Genomic DNA, 18,673 nt, shown 5'->3' on the forward strand with positions numbered 1-18,673 from the left:
TGCTTGGGGAGACAGCCTTTTTAGGAGAAGAAGAACAAACACTTTCACTGCTCAAAGTCGAGATTTCGTGGTGATGAGCAACTATGACCCGCACTGGGGGTGGCAGTGTGCACACGTGTGTTCCCGACGGGGCCCGTGACTCTCCCGCAGCTGAGCCAATGAATCACCCCAAATCTTAGCGACTTTTAGAGGTCATTTTAGTCATCCCCCTGCCTTTGGGCTGGATGGAGCTTAACGTAATCTCACATTTGGGTGGGAGGGGGTGCGTTGGGGAGAAAAGAGTGGCCGTGTGTGGAAGGGAGGGGGGTGGTGGCGGTAGCGCGTGACCCCTTTGAAAAGATCTCCGGCGAAGGACGTTCCCAGCTTCCCCAGGCTGCCGTTCCCGGGTTTCCCCATCACTGAATCAGCACCGTCCTCCCGGGACGCCTTTTTGCTGGATGGAAACCGGATGCTGGGTTCACTAGGTGGGCGGGGGCGCCGACCCCTCAGACCTGCAGGGTACCCGAGACTCCAGGGTCCCGTTAGCCGGCCCGACAGCCACATTCCCTCCCCCAGAAACTTGCCACGCAGCGGGAGCAGGGAGCAGAACAGAGCAGAGACGCGGTAGCGCCTTCTCCCCGGCAATGCGCATGATTCTGCGGCTCTGGGCTGGCCACACGTCAACGCACCTTGAATGGGCTCGCCCCCCTCGCCGCGACGGGCAGGCGTCCCAGCCAATCGGGCTCCGGGTTCGCGAGCCGCGCCCAATGGGCGGACGGCGGGGGCGGGCCTGGGGCGGTGCGGCCGGGCTTCTCCTCGGCGCTGGCTGAGGTCCGCTCGGGCTCTAGTGCAGGTGCCGCTGCGCCGGGCGGGAGGCTACGCGCCGAGCCGAGCGGAGCCGCGGAGGGATGGGGAGCGGGCCGCCCGGGCTGCAAGAGCCGCAGGAGCCGCGGGAGCACCGGCACGGGGCGTAGGCGGCGCGGGGCACTTTGCGATAGGATGAGGCTCCTGGCTGGCGCGCGGTAGTACTATGATTTGGTATGTGGCCACTTTGATAGCAAGTGTGATCAGCGCCCGAGGTCTTGCGGCTCAAGGTGAGTTGAAGTGCAGCGTCCCTCCCCTGCGCCTCCCGGCGCTCTCGGCCCCGTCCTCCTGCCGAGCCCGCGCCCTCCCGGCGGGCGCGCTCCGAGCACCGCGGGGAGGGCGGGGGCCGAGGCCGCGGCCGGCGGGAAGGGCCTGAGCCCGGGCTGCCGGCGCTCGGGAGAGGACGCCTCGGGCTTCGGTCCACTTTGCCACCCTTGGCCCCAGGGCTTCACAGCGGGTGCCGCGCCCGGTGCCCTTCGCGGGCGCAGCTGCCGCCGCGAGCGCTGGGGAGGCGGCGGCTTTCTGAACTCTGCCGCCGGGGAGTTTGCGGGTCCTCGGGCGGCTGCGGCACGCTGGACCCCGCGCAGCGCCACCGCTCCGCAGGAGAGCCGCTGTGGGGCTTGGCTCCGGCTCGCGTCTTTCCGGACCACACGCCTTGGCAGCTGGAGGTCGGGTCCCCTCGCAGGGCGGGGCGCACGGAGCCCCGCGAGAGGAGAAGAGTTGGTTCCGCGCGGGGTCCCTTGCCGGCTGCGAGGAGCGGCTGTCTTCGGCTGGCCCTGCCCACGCCCCGCTCCGCCGCACCTGAGACTGGCCCGGCAAAAGTTCCCCGGGAGCGCGCCGCAGCCGGGCACAGCTGGCCGGGGGCGAGGGCGGCGGAAGGGGGTCCCCACTGCCGCGTCTCCGGGCGGAGGGAGGTTTTCCTCTTTCCGTTTTTCCGGTCTGAGCTGGGAAGAGGCCAGAGGGAAGCCCGCGCGTTGGGTGATGCGCGCGTGAGCGCGCGGGCTTGTGCTCTGGAGACGGCAGAGCCACCTGCGCGCCTCTGTGTGACACCACGGCTCTCGGCCCTTGTATGGAAGTAGGAGCGGAGCCTGGAGGTGCCGGGTCTCTGAGCTCACGGTGCTCAGCGTGCAGACACGACCCGGCTGCGGACAGGTTCCTAGGGCCGGGAGAGATGGCTTCCGGGGAGAACCGCCGGGAGTGGGCGGCAGCTGGAGGACCCGCAGCGGGATACCCCGCGTCCGGCCGCGCTCGCGCAGGAGGGTCCTCTCCTCACCGTGTCTGGGGCTGTGTAGGGGGAGGGGAAGTGATTTGGGAAAGTTTCTGGTATGCAATAGGTCTCCGTGCTGTTTGGGGGTGTGTGAATACAAACAGAGGAGGGCGAAGGGAAGGGTGATTTCGTTAAATGGTGTGTGACCTGGATGGTTTTAAAACTCTCCCTTTGTCACGTGGGGAAACTGAGGCCAGAGTGACTGCAGAAGCTCGTGGAGTGGGGTGTGAGGTCGTTCGAGCTGCGCTTGAGAACCTGTCTCCAGCCTCAGCCCCCCCCTCCCCATTCCCTTGTAGTCTTCCGATGCCCGCAGCTTCCTCCCCTCCAGTTTTTGGTATGTTCCTGCTATGGGACTGTGGCTGAAAGCACAAAAGGATGTGCTGGGATCTTTGAATAAAAGAGACTCCGAAGGGAGGCTCTGAAATAGCCTCCAAGCCTGAGACTTCAGGGGATGAGACTTCAGGGGAGGCGGATGGACTTTTTGCAAGTTTAAGCACAGAATAAAGGAAAATGGGCTTTATTACAGCAGCACACAAGGCGGCTAGACAGAAGGAAGGACTTCCCAGCATTGAAGGTTGTTGGTTATGAAGCTTTTGCCTTGTTCTGTCTGGGGTGGCTGGACATGAACCCCTGCCTGCCACCCCTGTGGGTCTTGGGGGCCTTTTTAGCCAAAGGGGCTCTGCGTGTGGCGGTGAAGGACCTAGGTCTAGGCACAGGACCTGGACTCAAGTCCGGCTCGGCTACTTGCTGGCCTGTGACCTTGGACACGTTGCTTTGCTTCTCTATTGTCACTTGCCTCATTGGGGGTTAACAGCCTGAGCTTGTAGGGTTTTTGTGAACATTAGTGTTCTGTAGTAAATAAGTAAGTAAATGATGATGATGATGGTTTCACTGTCTGGGGCTTCCAGGCCCCCCTCTCAATTTCTTTCCCTTGAGCCATTCAGGGCATTGGGAGCTGGGAATTCCTTGGGGTAAAGTTCAGATGCTGCCTCTGTCGGGAACCAAGTTTGGTTTCCCAGGCGGACCTTGCCCAGGGAGATGTGGAGGGCTGCTCGGAAATCCTTTGAAAGATCTGTAAAACTGGAGTTTTGTCAGTGGCCAGAGCCTTGTGGGAAGGATGCAGGGAGCCCAGGAGGCAAGCAGCTCATCACGCACAGCCTCCGGGGGCAGGAGACGGGCCTGTGAGGCTGCTGCCTGCACACTGCCAGCATTCAGATGCTGCTGTGTGAGCTCAGCTGTTCTCCGACTGGCAGAGGTGACTTCCGGGAGATTCCTGAGGGGAGGGACTTTGCGGTGCCAGCCTTAGGGTTTGGCTGAGCAGGGGCTGCTCCAGCAGAGGGGCGAAAGGGTTGTGACAGAGGGAGGGATGGGCTTGAGTCACGTGTGTCCGGGGGGCAGTGGAGAGGTTGGGGAGGGTGTGCAGAAGAACCTGGAAGATGGCTATTGGAGTCTGCATCCCAGACTGAACAAGCCTGGGGGGAGGACCTGGGCCTTTACCGCCAAGGCTGCCTCCTCTTGTTGACTACAAATCCTGCATGACTAGTGTCCCCAAAGAAAGTGGGTTCTGACTCAGATCCTGCTGGTAGCTGGACCAGTGCCCTGTACTCTTGGCCTGGCCCTGACCCTCCTCCCTCCCTTTGGCAGCGAAGGTGGGAGGGAGGAGGTTTAGGCCTGGAGGCTGCTAGCGAGACCCACGGGCAGCCTCTCAGCTGAGCAGGACTTGGCTCAGGACGTGGCCAAGTGGCATGTGTGTGTGTCCCCAGCACACACGCCAGAGGCAGGGGTGTGTCTGGCAGGCTGCGCTCAGGAGAAGTTGAGCAGGGGGTGTGTGGGAAGAATCAGCTTTCAGCTGCTGGCCCCAAGATCGGCGTGTGCTGGACCTGGAGCTGCCGGGTCCCAGGGCCGGTGGTTTCAGGTTTGAGGCTCTGAGACAGAAAGCTGGGATCTGGTTACCCAAGGAGCAGACGCTGCCTGGCCGGGAGGTGCTGAATCCAGCCTTGCTCTGGCTGCCCTCTGTCAACTCCTGGCCCTGTGGTCTCCTCCCTCAGATCTCCCTTCCTCGGGCCTGGCTGCCACAGCCTTGCTGCGCTGAGGGAGTGAGGGTGGACCTGGGCGCGAGGGGGTGAGGCCCGAGAGGGACGAACTCTCTTCTCTCTGAAAGGCTTCCTGTCCCCCGGCACGTCCCATGCCTCCTCAGGCTGGTCTCTGAGCAGCTCTCTCCTGTCTGCGCCCGAGGATGGGTAAAGCAGCTTGTGTGAGAGTGGGTCTGAATTGTGGAAAGAGCTGTCACTGGTGCAAGCTGCTGGAGGTGACTGCACACGCGCGCGTGTGTGCACGGTGTGTGCAGCTGTGTGTTTGCATGTGCACGTGAATGCAGCAGACAGGCGATGCAGAGGCTCTAGGAACGAGGTGGGGCATCACTCCCGTCTGAGTGTTGATGGCCGTGGGTGGCAGTAAGGCTAGACTTGGAGCAGATGCCTGACTTTCCCTGCCCCCTGCTCCACACCTGAGTCTGGGCAGCCCAGAAGCTCCCAAAGTTGGAGGCTCAGCCCAGGGGCTGGTCGAAGGATGCCTGAACTCTCCGAGAGAAAGCCTCAGTGGGGACACACACGGGCAGAGCCCCGGGGACGCAGAAGTCGGGTCTGTCTTGTAAGGTGGGCTCTGGCCTCGGCTGCTCAGTAGCCCAGACTCCTGAGTGGAGAAGGGGCTGGGTCCCTGGGGAGCTGGGCGCACAGGCAGCTTGTAGCCTGGCCCTGCCCATGGGGGGGAGCCCAGCCTGCCCGAGGCAGCTGACCTATTTTTCTTAGGAATCTTCCTGCTTTTCTGTTCTCTCTTGCGTGAATAAGCAGAAGACTGGTGAGCAGAGTCGGGGCCTCCATGAACGTTTTGGAGAGCAATTCCTCGTGGGCCAGACGGTGAGCGCGGTCTCAGCCAGCCTGCCTGTCCTCCTGGAAGGGAGGGGACTCGGTGCTGCTCTCAGCCTGACCCTCTACCCGGCCCCGCCCCTGAGCTCCCTCCTGGTCCAGGCCCGGCCACAGGCTGTGGCAGGTAACTTGCACACACATTACGAGGGGAGCCGCTGTCCTGTTTTCTGGCTGCTGAGTAGAGAGTGCTGACGCTTCACTACGAGCAGACACGGGCTTCGATCCCCGCTTACTTGTGCCCACCTGGCGCCTTACCCGAGGGCTCTCCCAGCTCGCGGGCACTTGGACCAGGCCTGCACCCGCCCGGCAGGCGGGCAGGGTGGGTGTCGCTGGGTCTGTCCATGGACGAGGCGCTGCAGGAGCAGAGCGGAGGTTGGATTGCTGACTGCTTCCTGCCAGTGGCTCCTGGGGAAAGGCTCTTGGAAATACAATCTAGCCCAGAGCAAATTAAGGCTGCTAATAGCGTCGTTGCTGCCTCTCGGGCTGCCTGGGCCAGGAGGGTTAGGGTGGAGAGGCGCCCACGGAGGAGGGGGCCTGCAGATCCTGCCCCTCCCCCAGGGCCTCGAGAGAAAATAGGAAGGTTCCCAGCCAGGGCCAGGCTGGGCTCAACTGACCTTTGACTTGGGCCCTGAGAGTTTGATGGGGAGTGGGGGCCGAAGGGCCGTGAGGACAGCACTGGGGAGACCGCAGAAGGTGGGGACCTCTCCGAGGATCTGCCCAGGTGGGGGTGGAGGTCCTGGCCGGAGGCAGGCTGTCCCGGTGCCCTCTGGCCCACCTACCTTCTGGAAAGGACAACCAGGGTGTGGCCTGACGTGGACACGGCCGTTCCTCCATGTCACACTTGGCTTTGGGTTGGTATGTCTGTCCTCCGCTTTCCTCGTGCAAGCCTCTGGCTCTCCACCCCCCGGGTAGGGGGTGGGTGCTGTTCCGGGGGAGCCTAATCACAAGCTCCCTGGAATCTCCTGGAACCCCCTGGTGTGTCAGGGAGGAGGGACTGGGGGACTGTTGGGGGCTGTGCCTTTTTTGGACTCAGCAGGGATTATTTTTAGGCTGGCAGATGGAGGTGGTGGCTGGCGCTGGTATTATTAGACAACAGGCCTGTGGTTTGGGAGCCTGGTGCCCGAGGGGGATGGGGACGGGGGCGTGGGGGGGTGGGCGGAGGAGGGGAGGCTCCCTGAGGACTTGTACTCACAGAGGAGGAGGCTGGCGCCGCCGCCACACCCAGCCGAGCTCCTGGGTCCCAGGTGGGGGGGGCTCAGCCCAGTGCCCGCAGCTGCCTTCTGACCCAGGCACACCCCGCCGTCCTGCTTGGGCCCGGGGCTGCAGAGCTCTGGCTGTGAGAACCCGTCCAGAGTGTGTGGTGTGGAGGGGCTGGCCTGACTCAGCGGAGGGGAGGGGCTGCTTCTTGGGTCGGCGCGGGAGGGGCCTTCGTCCTTGGTCCCTGGGCCTGTGGCCGGGCCAAGGGGAGACATGGCAGCTGGAACCTGCTCCGACTGGCTGCCCGGCGGGCGGCTGAGCCAGCCAGGGGGCCCCCAGCCTGCTCACCTGTGAGATGGAGATGGTAGTACGCCTGTCGGCCAGCGCTGCGACCCAGCACGGGCCTGGTATGTAGGAGCGGCCTAGAGGAAGCCGGGTTTGCCTGGTGGCTGGCTCTCCCCGCCGTCAGACCTTCCGGTCCAGGCACCTCTCCTCCCCCAGCCCCGCCTGTGGAAGAGCCCCAGCTTGGGGGGGGGGCGTGCCAGGCCCTGGATGCCCCGTGGTCCTGTGCTCACAGGGGATCCAGTGGCAGCCCTGGACCCGGCTACCCGCCGGGCACCACCTGGCCCAGAGAGCAGGAGGTTTGTCCCCAGTGGGCTTTCGGAAAGGTCAGCCAGACCGCAGGGGCACCGCGTCCTCCTTTGCCCTCTCTGCCCACCAGGGTGTGTCCCCAAGATGCAAATTTGCTCTGCTCCTCCGGGTACAGCCGTGTCCTGCCTTCTCGGAAAGGGGTGTGTGGCATCCAGGACACGTTCCACCCCTGCGGTGCTCACCCAGCAGATGCCAGCGTCCCTTTGAGGCTCGCGGCCTTGTCCCTCGGCTGCTGCAGGCTTCTGTGGTGGGGAGGGGTCTGCGGCCTCCCCCTCTTGCAGCCCTCCCCCTCAGGTCACCACCCATCCCCGTCTCCCCCTCCCCGCTCCTTCCTGCTCCCTTCGGAGTCAGCCAGCCGTGAGCAGCCGGCTGCTCCTGGACTAACGGCCTCCCTTCTGTCCCCTCCTGGCTCTGGGTCCTCTGAAGGCCTGTGTCTCTGTGTCCCAGGCTGAGTCCTGTGTGCCTCTGAGCTCTCTCTGTCTGTTTGTCTCTCTGTCTCTGTCTGTTCGCACCCTGACCATCTGTCTCCATTCTTGCCCCTGGACTCTCTTTCACTCTTCGACTTGGGTCGTGTCCTCGTAGGGTTGAGGTCATGTCTCTCCTGCATCAAGCCCCTCTTCCTTCTCTGCTGCCAGCAATGTTTACTTTTTTTTTGCAGTGAGCTTTTCTGGAGAAAGTGTTTTATTAGACATGCTTGGCTCAGAAAGGCTCAGGCTGAGGGGGAAGTGCTCGTGGGTGATGGAGTGAGAGCACACGCTGTGTGTGTGTGTATGTGTGTGTGGGTGTGTGTGTGGGTGTGTGTTGAGGAGATGAGGGAAGCTGATAAATATTTTAGGACTCAGAAAGCCAGGAGGGCTGGTCTGAGCGTGGGAGCTGGGGCAGAGCCTCCCCCCAGCCCTGCCCCGGCCTTCTTCCTGGGAAGCGGGTTTCTTTTGGCTTTGCTCCCCGTCTCTGCACTGCTGGCCTCACCGTGTCCTCTCCCAGCTGCCGGCCGCTGGTGGAAGGGTCCTCGGGAAGAACCGTGGAGGCGGGGCTGAGGCCCGAGTGGGCCTTGGTGGGGTGGGTGTGTAGCCCTGAGTCCAGGCTGGCGGGGGCCGGTGTGGAAGAGGCTGCCTCGCTGCTGTGCGGTGAGAATGAGGCAGCCCAGGTGCAGGCCCTCACCCCGCCAGGGCCTCCAGAGCCTTCGCTGTGAGAGGGGGGCAAGCGACCCTGCCCCCTGCCCCAGGCGCTGGGGCCAGAGCCTGGGAAGGAGCCCCTTCTGTGGAGCCCTCTGCCCCCCAGGTGACGGACCCCGGGAGGAGCCCCCCCTCTTACCCTGGTTCCTGTATTTCCTCTCTTCTTCTCCTCCAAAGTCTACACACTCACACGTGCATGCATACACGTACACACACGCACACACGCGTGCACAGGCGCTGCTTTCCCTGCTTGCTCAGGCAGCCTGCTCCTTGCCCATCCCTGCAGGGTCCAGGACCAGCCTTTGTGCCCGGGTGCTGCGAGGCGGGCTCTGTCCCCACCTGGTGCCCCTGGGGTGGGGGTGGGGTGCCTGCTGCGCTTTCCCTGAGGGGCTGTAATTCAAACTTAGCCTAAAGCAGGGCTGGGAGGGTTGGGAAACCGGCTGGGGCCTCAGGCAGGTGAGGGCAACAGTTTGCTCTGCTCCAAAAATACTCTGTGATCTTAGCTCTTTCTCTAGAAAACAGTGATGTCACCGGTAGCCAATCAGCTTCTGGAAGGGTTGCCTCCTCCTTCTTCCGCAATTTGCAGGAGGAGAGGGAGCTGGAGCGGGAGGGAGAAAAGGAGAGACAGACAGAGACACAGACCCAGGGAGATGGAGGCAGAGCGCACCACGGAGACCGGGCAGTGGAAAAGCAAAACCCCTTCCCCGGCACAGGCGAACAGAACCCCACACGTCCCTCCAACACACACACGCGCTGATAGAGACATATAAACGGGGAGGTGGGGAGAGACAGGCAGGTAGACAGAATCACCCATGTAGCGGGGAGCTAGAGAGAAAGTGACAGAGACACAGCGAGACAGACGTTGGAGGAGGAGCCAGAGCCAAACAGAGAGTCAGAAAGACACAGAGACACGAAGGAGAGACGGACGAGAGGAGCGGGGCAGGAGCCGCCAGGGGTGGGAGGTGTGGTCAGAATCAGGCCCAGAGGCACGCGGAGGACAGGGGCTGCTCTCCTGGGCGTCCGCGGCTGGGAGCCTCCGCGGAGCAGCTGCTGTCCCTGGTGCTGCCTGGAGGGTCCCAGCCGGGACTGGAGGGGAGGGGCGGGGTGGAAGGGCTGGGCTCTGGGGGGTGGTGTGGGTACTGGAGGGAAGGCAGCGGGAGGGGCCTCTTTCACTTGGAAGGGAGCTGGACAAGGTGCCTTTGGGCTGGAGGTGGGGTTGCGGGCCTCGGGGCGGAGCCTGGGTTAACCGCTTCTCTCTGCGGCTGGGGGTGGGGCTGCTGGGGAGCCTCTCCCGCCTCATCTCCCGTCCCTTCCAGTCCCTTTCGGGAGGGTGGCTGAGCCCTGTCCAGCCGTGCGCCTCGTCCTCTGCCGGAGGTGGGGATGTTCCCCTTAGCTGGCTGAGGTTAGCAGCCCCAGGGTCCCCCTCCTGCGTCCCTAGCCTCCTGCGGTCCTAATGGTGATGTCTGGGGCTTCGCAGCCTGATAGGCTTGGGGCGTGGAAACTGGCGGCCTGGAGGCCCCTCCCGCCCCCTCAGAGGGAGGAGGGGCAGAAAGGCCAGCTCGGGCCCCGGGGGTTTTCCCTCTGGTGATGCCGTGAGCAGCCTCTGCTCAGCCTGGTCGGGATTCCCCGCTCCTGCATGGAGCACTCTTGTTTTGTGCTGTGAACATCAGGCTGAGCTGGGGGCGGGGCATGGGAGGACGGCTGGCTCTGCAGCTCCTGCCAGGCTCCAGTGGGAAGCACCCTGGTGCAGGAAGACGTCCCATGTTCACCCGCTGCAGCGCCCAGGCCACGGTGTCCACAGAGGGGCCGAGGCCCCTCCACCTTCTCAGTGGCCACGCTCCTCAGAGTTGGCGGGATTGTCATGGGGGAGGGCGCGGTCGGGCTCCGCTCTTTGGGGTTGGCAGGGCAGGGGTGGCCTCTGCGGGGGCCGGGCGGGATCTCCTTTCACCTCGTTCCCTGTGTCCCTGTGTGGCTGTCCCAATAGGTGCCCACGGCCTGCGAGAGGAGCCCGAGTTTGTGACCGCGAGGGCCGGCGAGAGTGTGGTCCTGCGATGCGACGTGGTCCACCCGGTGACGGGGCAGCCCCCGCCCTATGTCGTCGAGTGGTTCAAGTTCGGGGTACCCATCCCCATCTTCATCAAGTTTGGCTACTACCCGCCCCACGTGGACCCTGAGTATGCAGGTAAGGCCTTCCCGCCTGGCTCCGGGGCCCCCGCACCGTCCCTCCTGCCTGTGTCTCGTGGTCTCTTGTCTTTTCCGACGGGCCTCTTATCTCTATTTTCCAGTCGCTGTCTCTGTCCTCCCATCCTTTGCACTCTGGTAGGTTTTAATTAAGTGGCGTGAGGAGAGGGACACGGAGGTGGGGCAGACACAGAGCTTCCTGCACAGCCCCGCTGGGCCGCAGGGGGCAAGGCCCGAGGAGGAGAAGGGAGGCCAGGAGCCCGATGCGTGGGAGAGGAGGCCGGCGGGAGGGCGGCTGGCTCGGCGGCAGCAGCTGCGTCAGAGCCATGGCGGCCGCGGGGTTTGCTCTGTCTGGCTTTGCCCACTCCCTCCCTCTGGCTCTGAAGTTGGGGCTTCATCCCGTCCTCCTGAGTGTGAGGAAGTGTCTGGGCGCCTGCTCCACTCGCTGCCTCGTCCTCCGGCCTCCCTCCTCCTGGCCCCAATGCTGTCTTGCTCTGCAATTACTCCTGCCAGCAGTGGCCTCACTGAGTCACTGTCAGGGCCTGCCCGCCAGGGAGGAGGGCGTGGGGTGGTGTGAGTGAGGGGCGTGTGTGCCTGTGCGAGGGTTGCACGTGGGCTTGCGTGTGTACGCATGCGCGTGTGTTGGGGTTTAAAGGAAGAGAAGAAACTGGTGGGACACAGCTTTTATCTTTACCTCTGATTTCTGAGGTCTGCATTGCATTTTTCTCAGCTTCTATTTTTCTCTCTGTCCTTCTCCCTCCTCCTGTGTCTGTGTCTCTCTGGCCCTGGTTCGTTTTGACTGTCTGGTTTGTTGGCAGATTGCCATTACCGAGGAGACAAGGAGGAAAGCACAGGAGGTTGTGACACTGGGGCGAGGAGTGGGTCTGAGTGGAGAGTGAGCGGAGGGGGGACCCCGAGGGCTGCTCTGGGGAAGGGAACGGAGTTAGGGAGGGCGGCTCGGGTCTTTGCTCGCCCGCCAGCCGCTCCTCATTCTCGAGCTACAGGCCCTGTGGCCAGACTCGGAACCTGGGCTCTGGCTGGATGAACGCTCTGCTCTCTGGACTCCACGAAAGGACTAGGAGGGGACGCCGGCACCCTGTCCCCAGCGGCCTCTTCTCTGCCCACCATAGGAGTGCTGGGCAGACAGGGTGCTGGGCGTGGCAGCCACGGGGACCTGCTGGGGCGGGGTCCCGCTCCTCTTCTTCTGGCTCTCTGGCCCCCTTCCCGCCAGCTCCGTATCCCTTCTGCCTTTCCTTAGCCCCAAGAGAACGGGAAGTTGCAGGGAACTGAGGCTTTCTCGGTGCAGCTGGTGGGCAGCGAGGCTGGGGCTCTCGGGGCTGCCCTGCTCTGGGCCTGCCTGGCTGCGGGCTGGGGTCACAAGGGTGCTCTGCGCGGCCCTGACCCACTTTGTCCCCTTTCCACAGGCCGCGCGAGCCTCCACGACAAGGCGTCCCTGCGGCTGGAGCAGGTGCGCGCCGAGGACCAGGGCTGGTACGAGTGCAAGGTGCTCCTGCTGGACCAGCAGTACGACACCTTCCACAACGGCAGCTGGGTGCACCTCACCGTCCACGGTGCGTGCGTGCGTGCGTGCGCGCGCGTGGGCCTGTGCGTGGTGCGTTTCTGCGTGCAGGCATGAGAGTGTGTGCGTGCGTGCGAGTGAGCAGGCAGACGTGCGTGGTGCGTGCTTGCGTGAGTGCGCGCAGGCGTGTGAGCATGCGTGCGTGCGAGTGAGCTTGCATATGTGGTGCGTGCGTGTGCGCCTCCTTCGCGCGCCCCCGGGCTGGGGGCCCCAGGCCCCCTCGCTCGTCCTGGAGCCCCTGGGGGCCGTGGGCGCAGAGGCCTGGCAGCTCCCGGCACCAGGGCGTTTGCCGCCGGCGGGGTCGTCAGAGCCCAGCGCAGGGAGGTGGAAACCGGCATCCGAAACCGGTAGGGTTGAGGATCTGCGGGGCGGACTCAGGAGCAGCCACAGGAAGATCCTCTCCGGGCATCTCCCCGTTACAGCCTTCCTTTAGTCCATTCGCCTCAGTAACCATTGGGCGCTAGTCTCTACGCTGGATGATCCGCAGCAGCAGAGCACACCCAGGGCCGGGCGGGGGTCCTGCTGGTCCCGGTCCGGAGGGCGCCTTCTGATGCCCGCGGGTACTTACTGCCCAGGTGAAGGGTGACGGGCCTCGTGCTGTGCCGTGCTTCCCAGGGCTCCGGGGTTCCCCTGCACCGAGGGTCCCCTGTGCCCTTGGGAGCCCTCGCTTGGGAGGGGACATTCCGGAGGAGCCAGGGGGTGCCGGAACCGGGAGAAAGTGGAAGGAGAAGTGGTCCCCACGGTGGAGGGGAGCAGGGTTTTTGCTTTGATTTGTTTTTTTTTTTTTTCTTTTGCGGTACGCGGGCCTCTCACTGCTGTGGCCTCTCCCGTTGCGGAGCACAGGCTCCCGACGCGCAGGCTCAGCGGCCATGGCTCACGGGCCCAGCTGCTCCGTGGTATGTGGGATCCTCCTGGACCAGGGCACGAACCCGTGTCCCCTGCATCGGCAGGCGGACTCTCAACCACTGTGCCACCGGGGAAGCCCTTTGATTTGTTTTTCTGACCATACAGTTACTCTTGCTTCAGTTTATGAGCCGACGTGTTCAGCCGCCGCGTGTTGCAGACGCTGCGTTGGTTATTGAGGTGTCCACAGTGCGTGTGCTTTGGATGCGCCCCTCACTGCTTGCGTCTTTCTGGGTGTGATGTCTGTGACCCTGGGTGCCGCGGTCGGGAGAGAGCAATGGGCGCTTGCCTGGGTTACAAGTTTCTCTGAGCCTCGAGGGTGCCTGCCTTGTGGGGTTGGGTCAGGCCGTGCTCCTTCCGCCTTGAAAACCCATCCAGGGCCCTGGAAGAACAGAGTATTTTAGCCAGAGCACTGGTCTCTGGAAAGTGAACTTAGGGACGGTGGCCCTGGGTCAGTGGTCCAGGCTGCCTGAGCCCCTGGATGCAGGCGCTCCTGCTGGTCAGTCCCCAGAGACCGATTGGAGGCTTATTTAAATCTTGGTTGGGCTGTCCCCACCACCCGCGAGTTTTTGAGTCATCCCTTTTCGATGCCAGCTGTTGTATGTGCCCAGAATGAAAACTCGGCTTAATATTAGCCCAAGCAGAACATAATTAGGAAGGTAAACCTGCTGCTGACAGCATCACTGACGAGCACCGAGCCAAGAGCCCCACGCTGCTTGCTTTTTTGTGCCCTTTCCCGAGGCGGGCCGACGCCTCCTGCAGCCCCACCTCCTCCCCTCACATCACTGCTGGGTCTGGTCCAGTGAGCAGAGAAGCAGGCATGCGCAGACACTCCGAGCCGGGACGCAGACCTTCGTCCAGAGTCGTGTGTCCTGTTAGAGCTCGGGCTCCGTCTGCACCAGGGGGAGTTCATGGCTGGGAATTCCTCATTGCTCGGATGGACCGGCACGGAACGCGGCCCGATGAGACTCAGCTTATTTCATGCATCCACTGCGTTAGCTGTCTGATCCCTGGCACCCATATCACTTCTCTGAGCTTCCCTTTTGTGTTTCCAAGAACAGAGCCTGTTTGTAGGGCTATTGTGAAGATTAAGGGAAACGCTGTGGGCGAAGATGTCTGGCACCGCGCCTGGAGGGTTGGCTGCGCGGGGTCATTATGTGCAGGATGCTGGTTATCCTCCTCCTTAAGGGAGAAAAAGATGAAGTCGGGTAGCACAGGAGGCGCCTCAGGTTGGGAGAGGTGGCCTGTGGTGGTCGGAGAGCCCTCGGGAATACACCCACGATCACCCATTCAACACACGTTTCTGAACATCCACTTGGCAGGCTATGGGGAAACGCAGTGGGTGTGACCCAGACCCAGCTCTGAAGGACACGTCAGGAGGCAGTCAGGTCCAGAGAGAATTACAGTATGGGCTTTGGGAGCGTGAGGGTTGGAGGGCTTCTCTGAGGCAATGAGCCCTGGGCAGAGACCCTTCGGGGAGGAGGAGTCTGCCAGGTGCGGTGGCAGGAGGCGGGAAGGGTGTTCCAGGGCTGAGGGAACAGTATGCCTGGAGGCCCAGAGGAAGGAGAGCTGGCGCATTTAGGCAACCTGGCAGGTTGTTCGTCCGGAAGGGTCAGGCTTTAGCACTGGGGCTCATCATCGGATGCTTTCCCTTACCAGGGGCCTCCCTCTCAAAGGGTGGACACCACAGGCACCTCCCAACGTAAGCGATCTCACCCTTTCTTCCTCCTGCATTCTGAGGTTCCTTCCCGCGTAAATACTTCCATTATCGAAGGAAAGCGTTTGGAGCACCCACGTTGCATTGCTTCCAAACTAGAATATTTAATGTCAGGCATTTCTGACTGGGATCACCTTTGGAAAATGAAAAATTAGAATCACAGATTGTCTTATTCTTCTTCTGTGTTTTCTCGAAGACCAGTTGGGAGGAAACAAGCCCAATTATTTTTTTTATTGCTTATAAAATACCTGGAAAGCCAGAGTCAAACCTTGCTTTAGGTCGATGAATTGCTTGGAGGAGAGGCCAGCCTATTTCTAACGTGCACGATTAATTATAGGGCATTTGTGAAAAAGAATTAAGCCTAGAAATGCAGCTGGTAAGCTCACACCTAATCCAGTCAATAATCGGGAGTCAAACCATTATTTTCCGGAAAACTCGAAATTGTTCAAAGTGCTTTCCTGATTAGTACCTAAATAGTAAAGTGATTATGTAATTAGTAATTAATTTGTCACTTCAGGATGTAATTTACCATATTATCTTTTCTTTAAGTGTGACACAGAGGTAACAGAGGCCACGGCTGTGTGAGCTGGAATTCAAGGACAGGCGTGGCGGGAGGGCTCTGCTGGGGTGAGCACATGGCCAGGCCAGGAGGGGCCTGGGGTTCGGATGCCAGGTTCCCTCTGCAAGGACTTGGAATGAGTTTTACCATCACTTTTGGTGTATTAGACGTTGGGTGAGGATGGACCTTCTCAAGGATGTGTCGTGCGTGATGAAGCCTGCTTCCTGGTCACCCAGTCCTCACTCCTATGCCCCCTTTGTGGCCACGCTCAGTGGAGGGGTGGGGAGATCGTCGAAGAAAGCCAACTCGCCATGGTCTTGTCTTTGGTTTTGTGTTTGCATTTGTGTTGGTCTGTTGTGTGTATGTGTGTGCGCATGCGTGCAGGTGTGTGGCTCTTTCATTGCATTCATCCATCTGTTCATCCAATGTTTGTTGAGACTCTACTACATGCCAGGAACTGCACTAAAAGCTGGGCACATAGTGGGATTCTTGGAAATCTCTGCTCTCAGGAGACTTGGTCGTAAGTGCTTTAAACAGTCTGAGGAGACAGGAATGCAGCAGGTGCCTTCCTAGACCGGCTGACCAGGTGAGGCAGAGGTGGCATTTTAGCAAAGGCCAGCAGGCACCGAAAGGGTGAGATGTGGGTACAGCCCAGGAGGGGGGATGGCCGACGCAGAGCCCCCAGGAATGGAAGTCCTTGGCACGTGTAGGAAGACGGGAAGGCTGTTGTGTCGGAGCAGAGTTGAGGGGTGTGCAACGGGAGGTGAGGCTGGTGGCAGGTGATGGGTGGCCGTGACCCCCGGCGTGTCCTGGGCGTGGGGCAGGGCAGCCTCCGAGGAGACCCCTCTCACAGCTTCTCGTCGGGGCCTCAGGAGCCCTGGGCGGCCGACAGTGATTACAGTGGTGACAGAATGACCACCATTTCACATGTTTACGTTTTACCAGCTCCTTTCACGGACTTTACCTCGCTAATTCCTGCCACTGGTCTTGTGGTAAACTGGGGTTTAGGTAGAGCCCAGAGCGGCTGAGCCCAGGGTTACAGAGCGAGTGGCAGCTGGACTTGAACTTGGAGCCTAGAGCCCGGTGCTGTGGACCCTAGGCTGGTGTCGTCAGTGCCCCCAACTCCAGAAGACCCCGAATGTTCGGCCAGGGAGTTGGGGTTGATCAGGTGGCTTCTATAGGCAGCTCAGACAGGTGAGACAAAGTGTGTTATTCGTACCGATGGAATTTTAGTCAGACGTCCGAGGCAGGTGCTGGGGGACAGTCTGGCACAGTCTTTGAGAATTCGGAAGTGAGTAGCCCGTGGACTGGGCTGTCTGCCTGGTCCCCAAGGCAGCTGCGGGGAAGGTGGGGGATTGTCGCTGCAGAGCCTGGGCGATTCTTTGTCACCTGGCTTGTGATCCGTGCTAGGCCTGACAGGGCTCAGACGGCAAATGTCCCAGAACCGTGGGCCTGGCTGGGCTGGGGTTATAGAAGGAGGGGTGTCTGGATGATCGTGGGGTGACGGGTGCCTCATTTATTGCCGCATCCCTGGTGCTGAGCATGGGGCACCTGTGGGTACTGGACAAACAGTCCTTTATTGGGAATTAGGTGTATGCAATGGGGAAAGTTTAGACTTGGGATCCAGCCACACTGACTCTGAGCTCCAGGTCCCGCCCCCCCACAAGGCAGGGCCTGTCACCTGTGTCACCTCCCACCTCCTGGAGGGCGCCAGCCTCGTGGGGTGGCCCAGCGCAGGGCCCTCGCTGTGTTCAGGACCGCTGGCTGACCCCACCCCGCGCCTTGGGTCTCTTGCAGCTCCTCCCACCTTTACAGAAACACCCCCCCAGTACATCGAGGCCAAGGAGGGCAGCAGTGTCACCATGACCTGCACAGCTTTTGGGAACCCTAAGCCCATTGTCACCTGGCTGAAGGAGGAGATGCTGCTAGGCGCCAACGGCAAGTACCAGGTGAGTGTGGGTCTGCCGCGGCCGCTGCACCCACTTCTCCTTGCCCTGCGCCTCCATCCCCGTGACAGTTCACGCTTGCGGAGGCGCAAGTGGGGCTGGAGGCGGCAGGCGGAGTGGCTGGCACCCGTGTCCCCAGGTGCATGGGCCCCAGGCCACTTCCACCTGGGATGGAGTTGGCGGGCCCAGGGCTGGGAGCTGAGCCCGACTCTCCTCGGCCCCAGGTGAGTGACGGCAGCCTGACGGTGACGTCGGTCAGTCGGGAGGACAGAGGTGCCTATACCTGTCGCGCGTACAGCATCCAGGGAGAGGCCATCCACACCACCCACCTGCTCGTCCAAGGTGAGAGCGATCTGGCCTCTACGCCCTGGGCCTCTGGCAGGGAGTTCCGGCCCCACTGAGCCTGGGGGGTTCTTCCCAGGGCATGCGTGGCTCAGCTGGGGGTGGCGGGAGCTCCTCTCCATATCGTGGGGCTCCTTGGTGGCCTGCGGCGGCCCTCCCGTGAGGTGGTGGGAGGCGCCATGCCGAGTGGGTTTCTGCTTTCTCTGAATGTCCAGAGGGCGTCCCGCTGGGCCTCCTCCTTTCCCGGGGGAGGAGCCATCTCTCAGGCTTCCACCCTCTGATGATGGCATCAGTAAATAAAGATCGGAATTCCGTCCGGGGCTGGTGTCTGTGGAGTCAGCACCTGAGGTGCCGGCCTGCCTTGCCTGGGGCCCCGAAGCCCCCAGAGGGGGCGGCCTCCGTCCTGCTCAAGGGGTGGGGTGGCGGCTGCGCGCTGCTTCTGCGACTCAGGCCTTTCTGGAAGGTGCGCACCACCAGGGCTGCTGGAGCTCCACCCCTCTCCTCCCCTTCCCTGACCCGCCCGCCACCCTTATCTGGTCAGCCCACAGCCTCTTACTCCTCTAGAGGCAAGGCGGTTCCTTTCTCCTTGTGTGTGTGTGTGTGGGGGCGCGCGTGCGTGCGTGCGTGCGTGCGTGTGCGCGCGTGCCTGTGTAGGGGTTAGCTGCCTGCTCAGAAGCCGGGTTTACAGAGGGGCTGTGCATGGGGCGGGCGTCTACAGCGGGCTGGGAGCACACGGCCACACCTCCGGACCCCTTGCATCCCTGGGACCTGCAGGGAGAGGAAGAACCTGAGCACAGGCAGCAGCTGGATGCGTCTCCATGACAACTGCTTGGTTGCGCTGCCAGCTCCTGGACCAGTGCCTTCCCCGCTATCCTTCCCAGGGCTTGGGGTGCCCCTTCCGGAGGGTCGGAGCCTCCTGGGAGCCCAGTGCTGTGGCTCCCCCCCACCCCCGCCCCCGCCAGGAGAGGTCATGCTTGTTCCTGTCCCCCCAGGACCTCCCTTCATCGTCTCCCCTCCTGAGAACATCACTGTCAACATATCCCAGGATGCTCTGCTCACCTGCCGGGCAGAGGCCTATCCCGGCAACCTTACCTACACCTGGTACTGGCAGGACGAGAATGTCTACTTCCAGAAGTGAGTGCCCGCCCTTCCCTTGGGGCCCAGCCAGGCCCCCTCGGGGTGAAGCTTCCGAGCAGGGGCTGCCCTTGGGCTCTGGGAGCTGGCAGGGGTTGGGGGCATCCGGTCCGCGTGTCCCTCATGCTGAGGCCAGTGTGTGTGCAGAGGGCGCCTGTCCCCCTCCTCAGCCGTGTGGAGGACTCGCTGTCCTGTCCCAGCATTGAATGGAAGACGCCTGCCCCCAACCCCCTCCACTGTGTCCTGTGTTCTGTG

At 62.2% G+C, this 18,673-nt stretch overlaps 1 protein-coding gene across 3 annotated transcripts in view; it reads left to right on the forward strand.

Annotated features, from left to right (window-relative positions):
• Window positions 1-1,009: 1,009 nt before the first annotated feature.
• The window catches only part of IGSF9B (immunoglobulin superfamily member 9B), a gene marked incomplete at both ends in the record, with an annotated part of 41,480 nt that continues 23,816 nt past the window's right edge, over window positions 1,010-18,673 (forward strand). For all 3 annotated transcript variants that reach the window (XM_079708009.1, XM_079708010.1, XM_079708011.1), the window contains 6 exons: window positions 1,010-1,073; window positions 10,042-10,239; window positions 11,663-11,809; window positions 16,794-16,945; window positions 17,167-17,284; window positions 18,277-18,418. In XM_079708009.1, the coding sequence (XP_079564135.1) occupies window positions 1,010-1,073; window positions 10,042-10,239; window positions 11,663-11,809; window positions 16,794-16,945; window positions 17,167-17,284; window positions 18,277-18,418 (821 nt within the window). The remainder of the gene's footprint in view (window positions 1,074-10,041; window positions 10,240-11,662; window positions 11,810-16,793; window positions 16,946-17,166; window positions 17,285-18,276; window positions 18,419-18,673) is intronic.

The sequence above is a fragment of the Hyperoodon ampullatus genome (assembly GCF_949752795.1).
Source record: "Hyperoodon ampullatus genome assembly, chromosome: 7".
Classification (NCBI taxonomy): Eukaryota; Metazoa; Chordata; class Mammalia; order Artiodactyla; family Ziphiidae; genus Hyperoodon; species Hyperoodon ampullatus.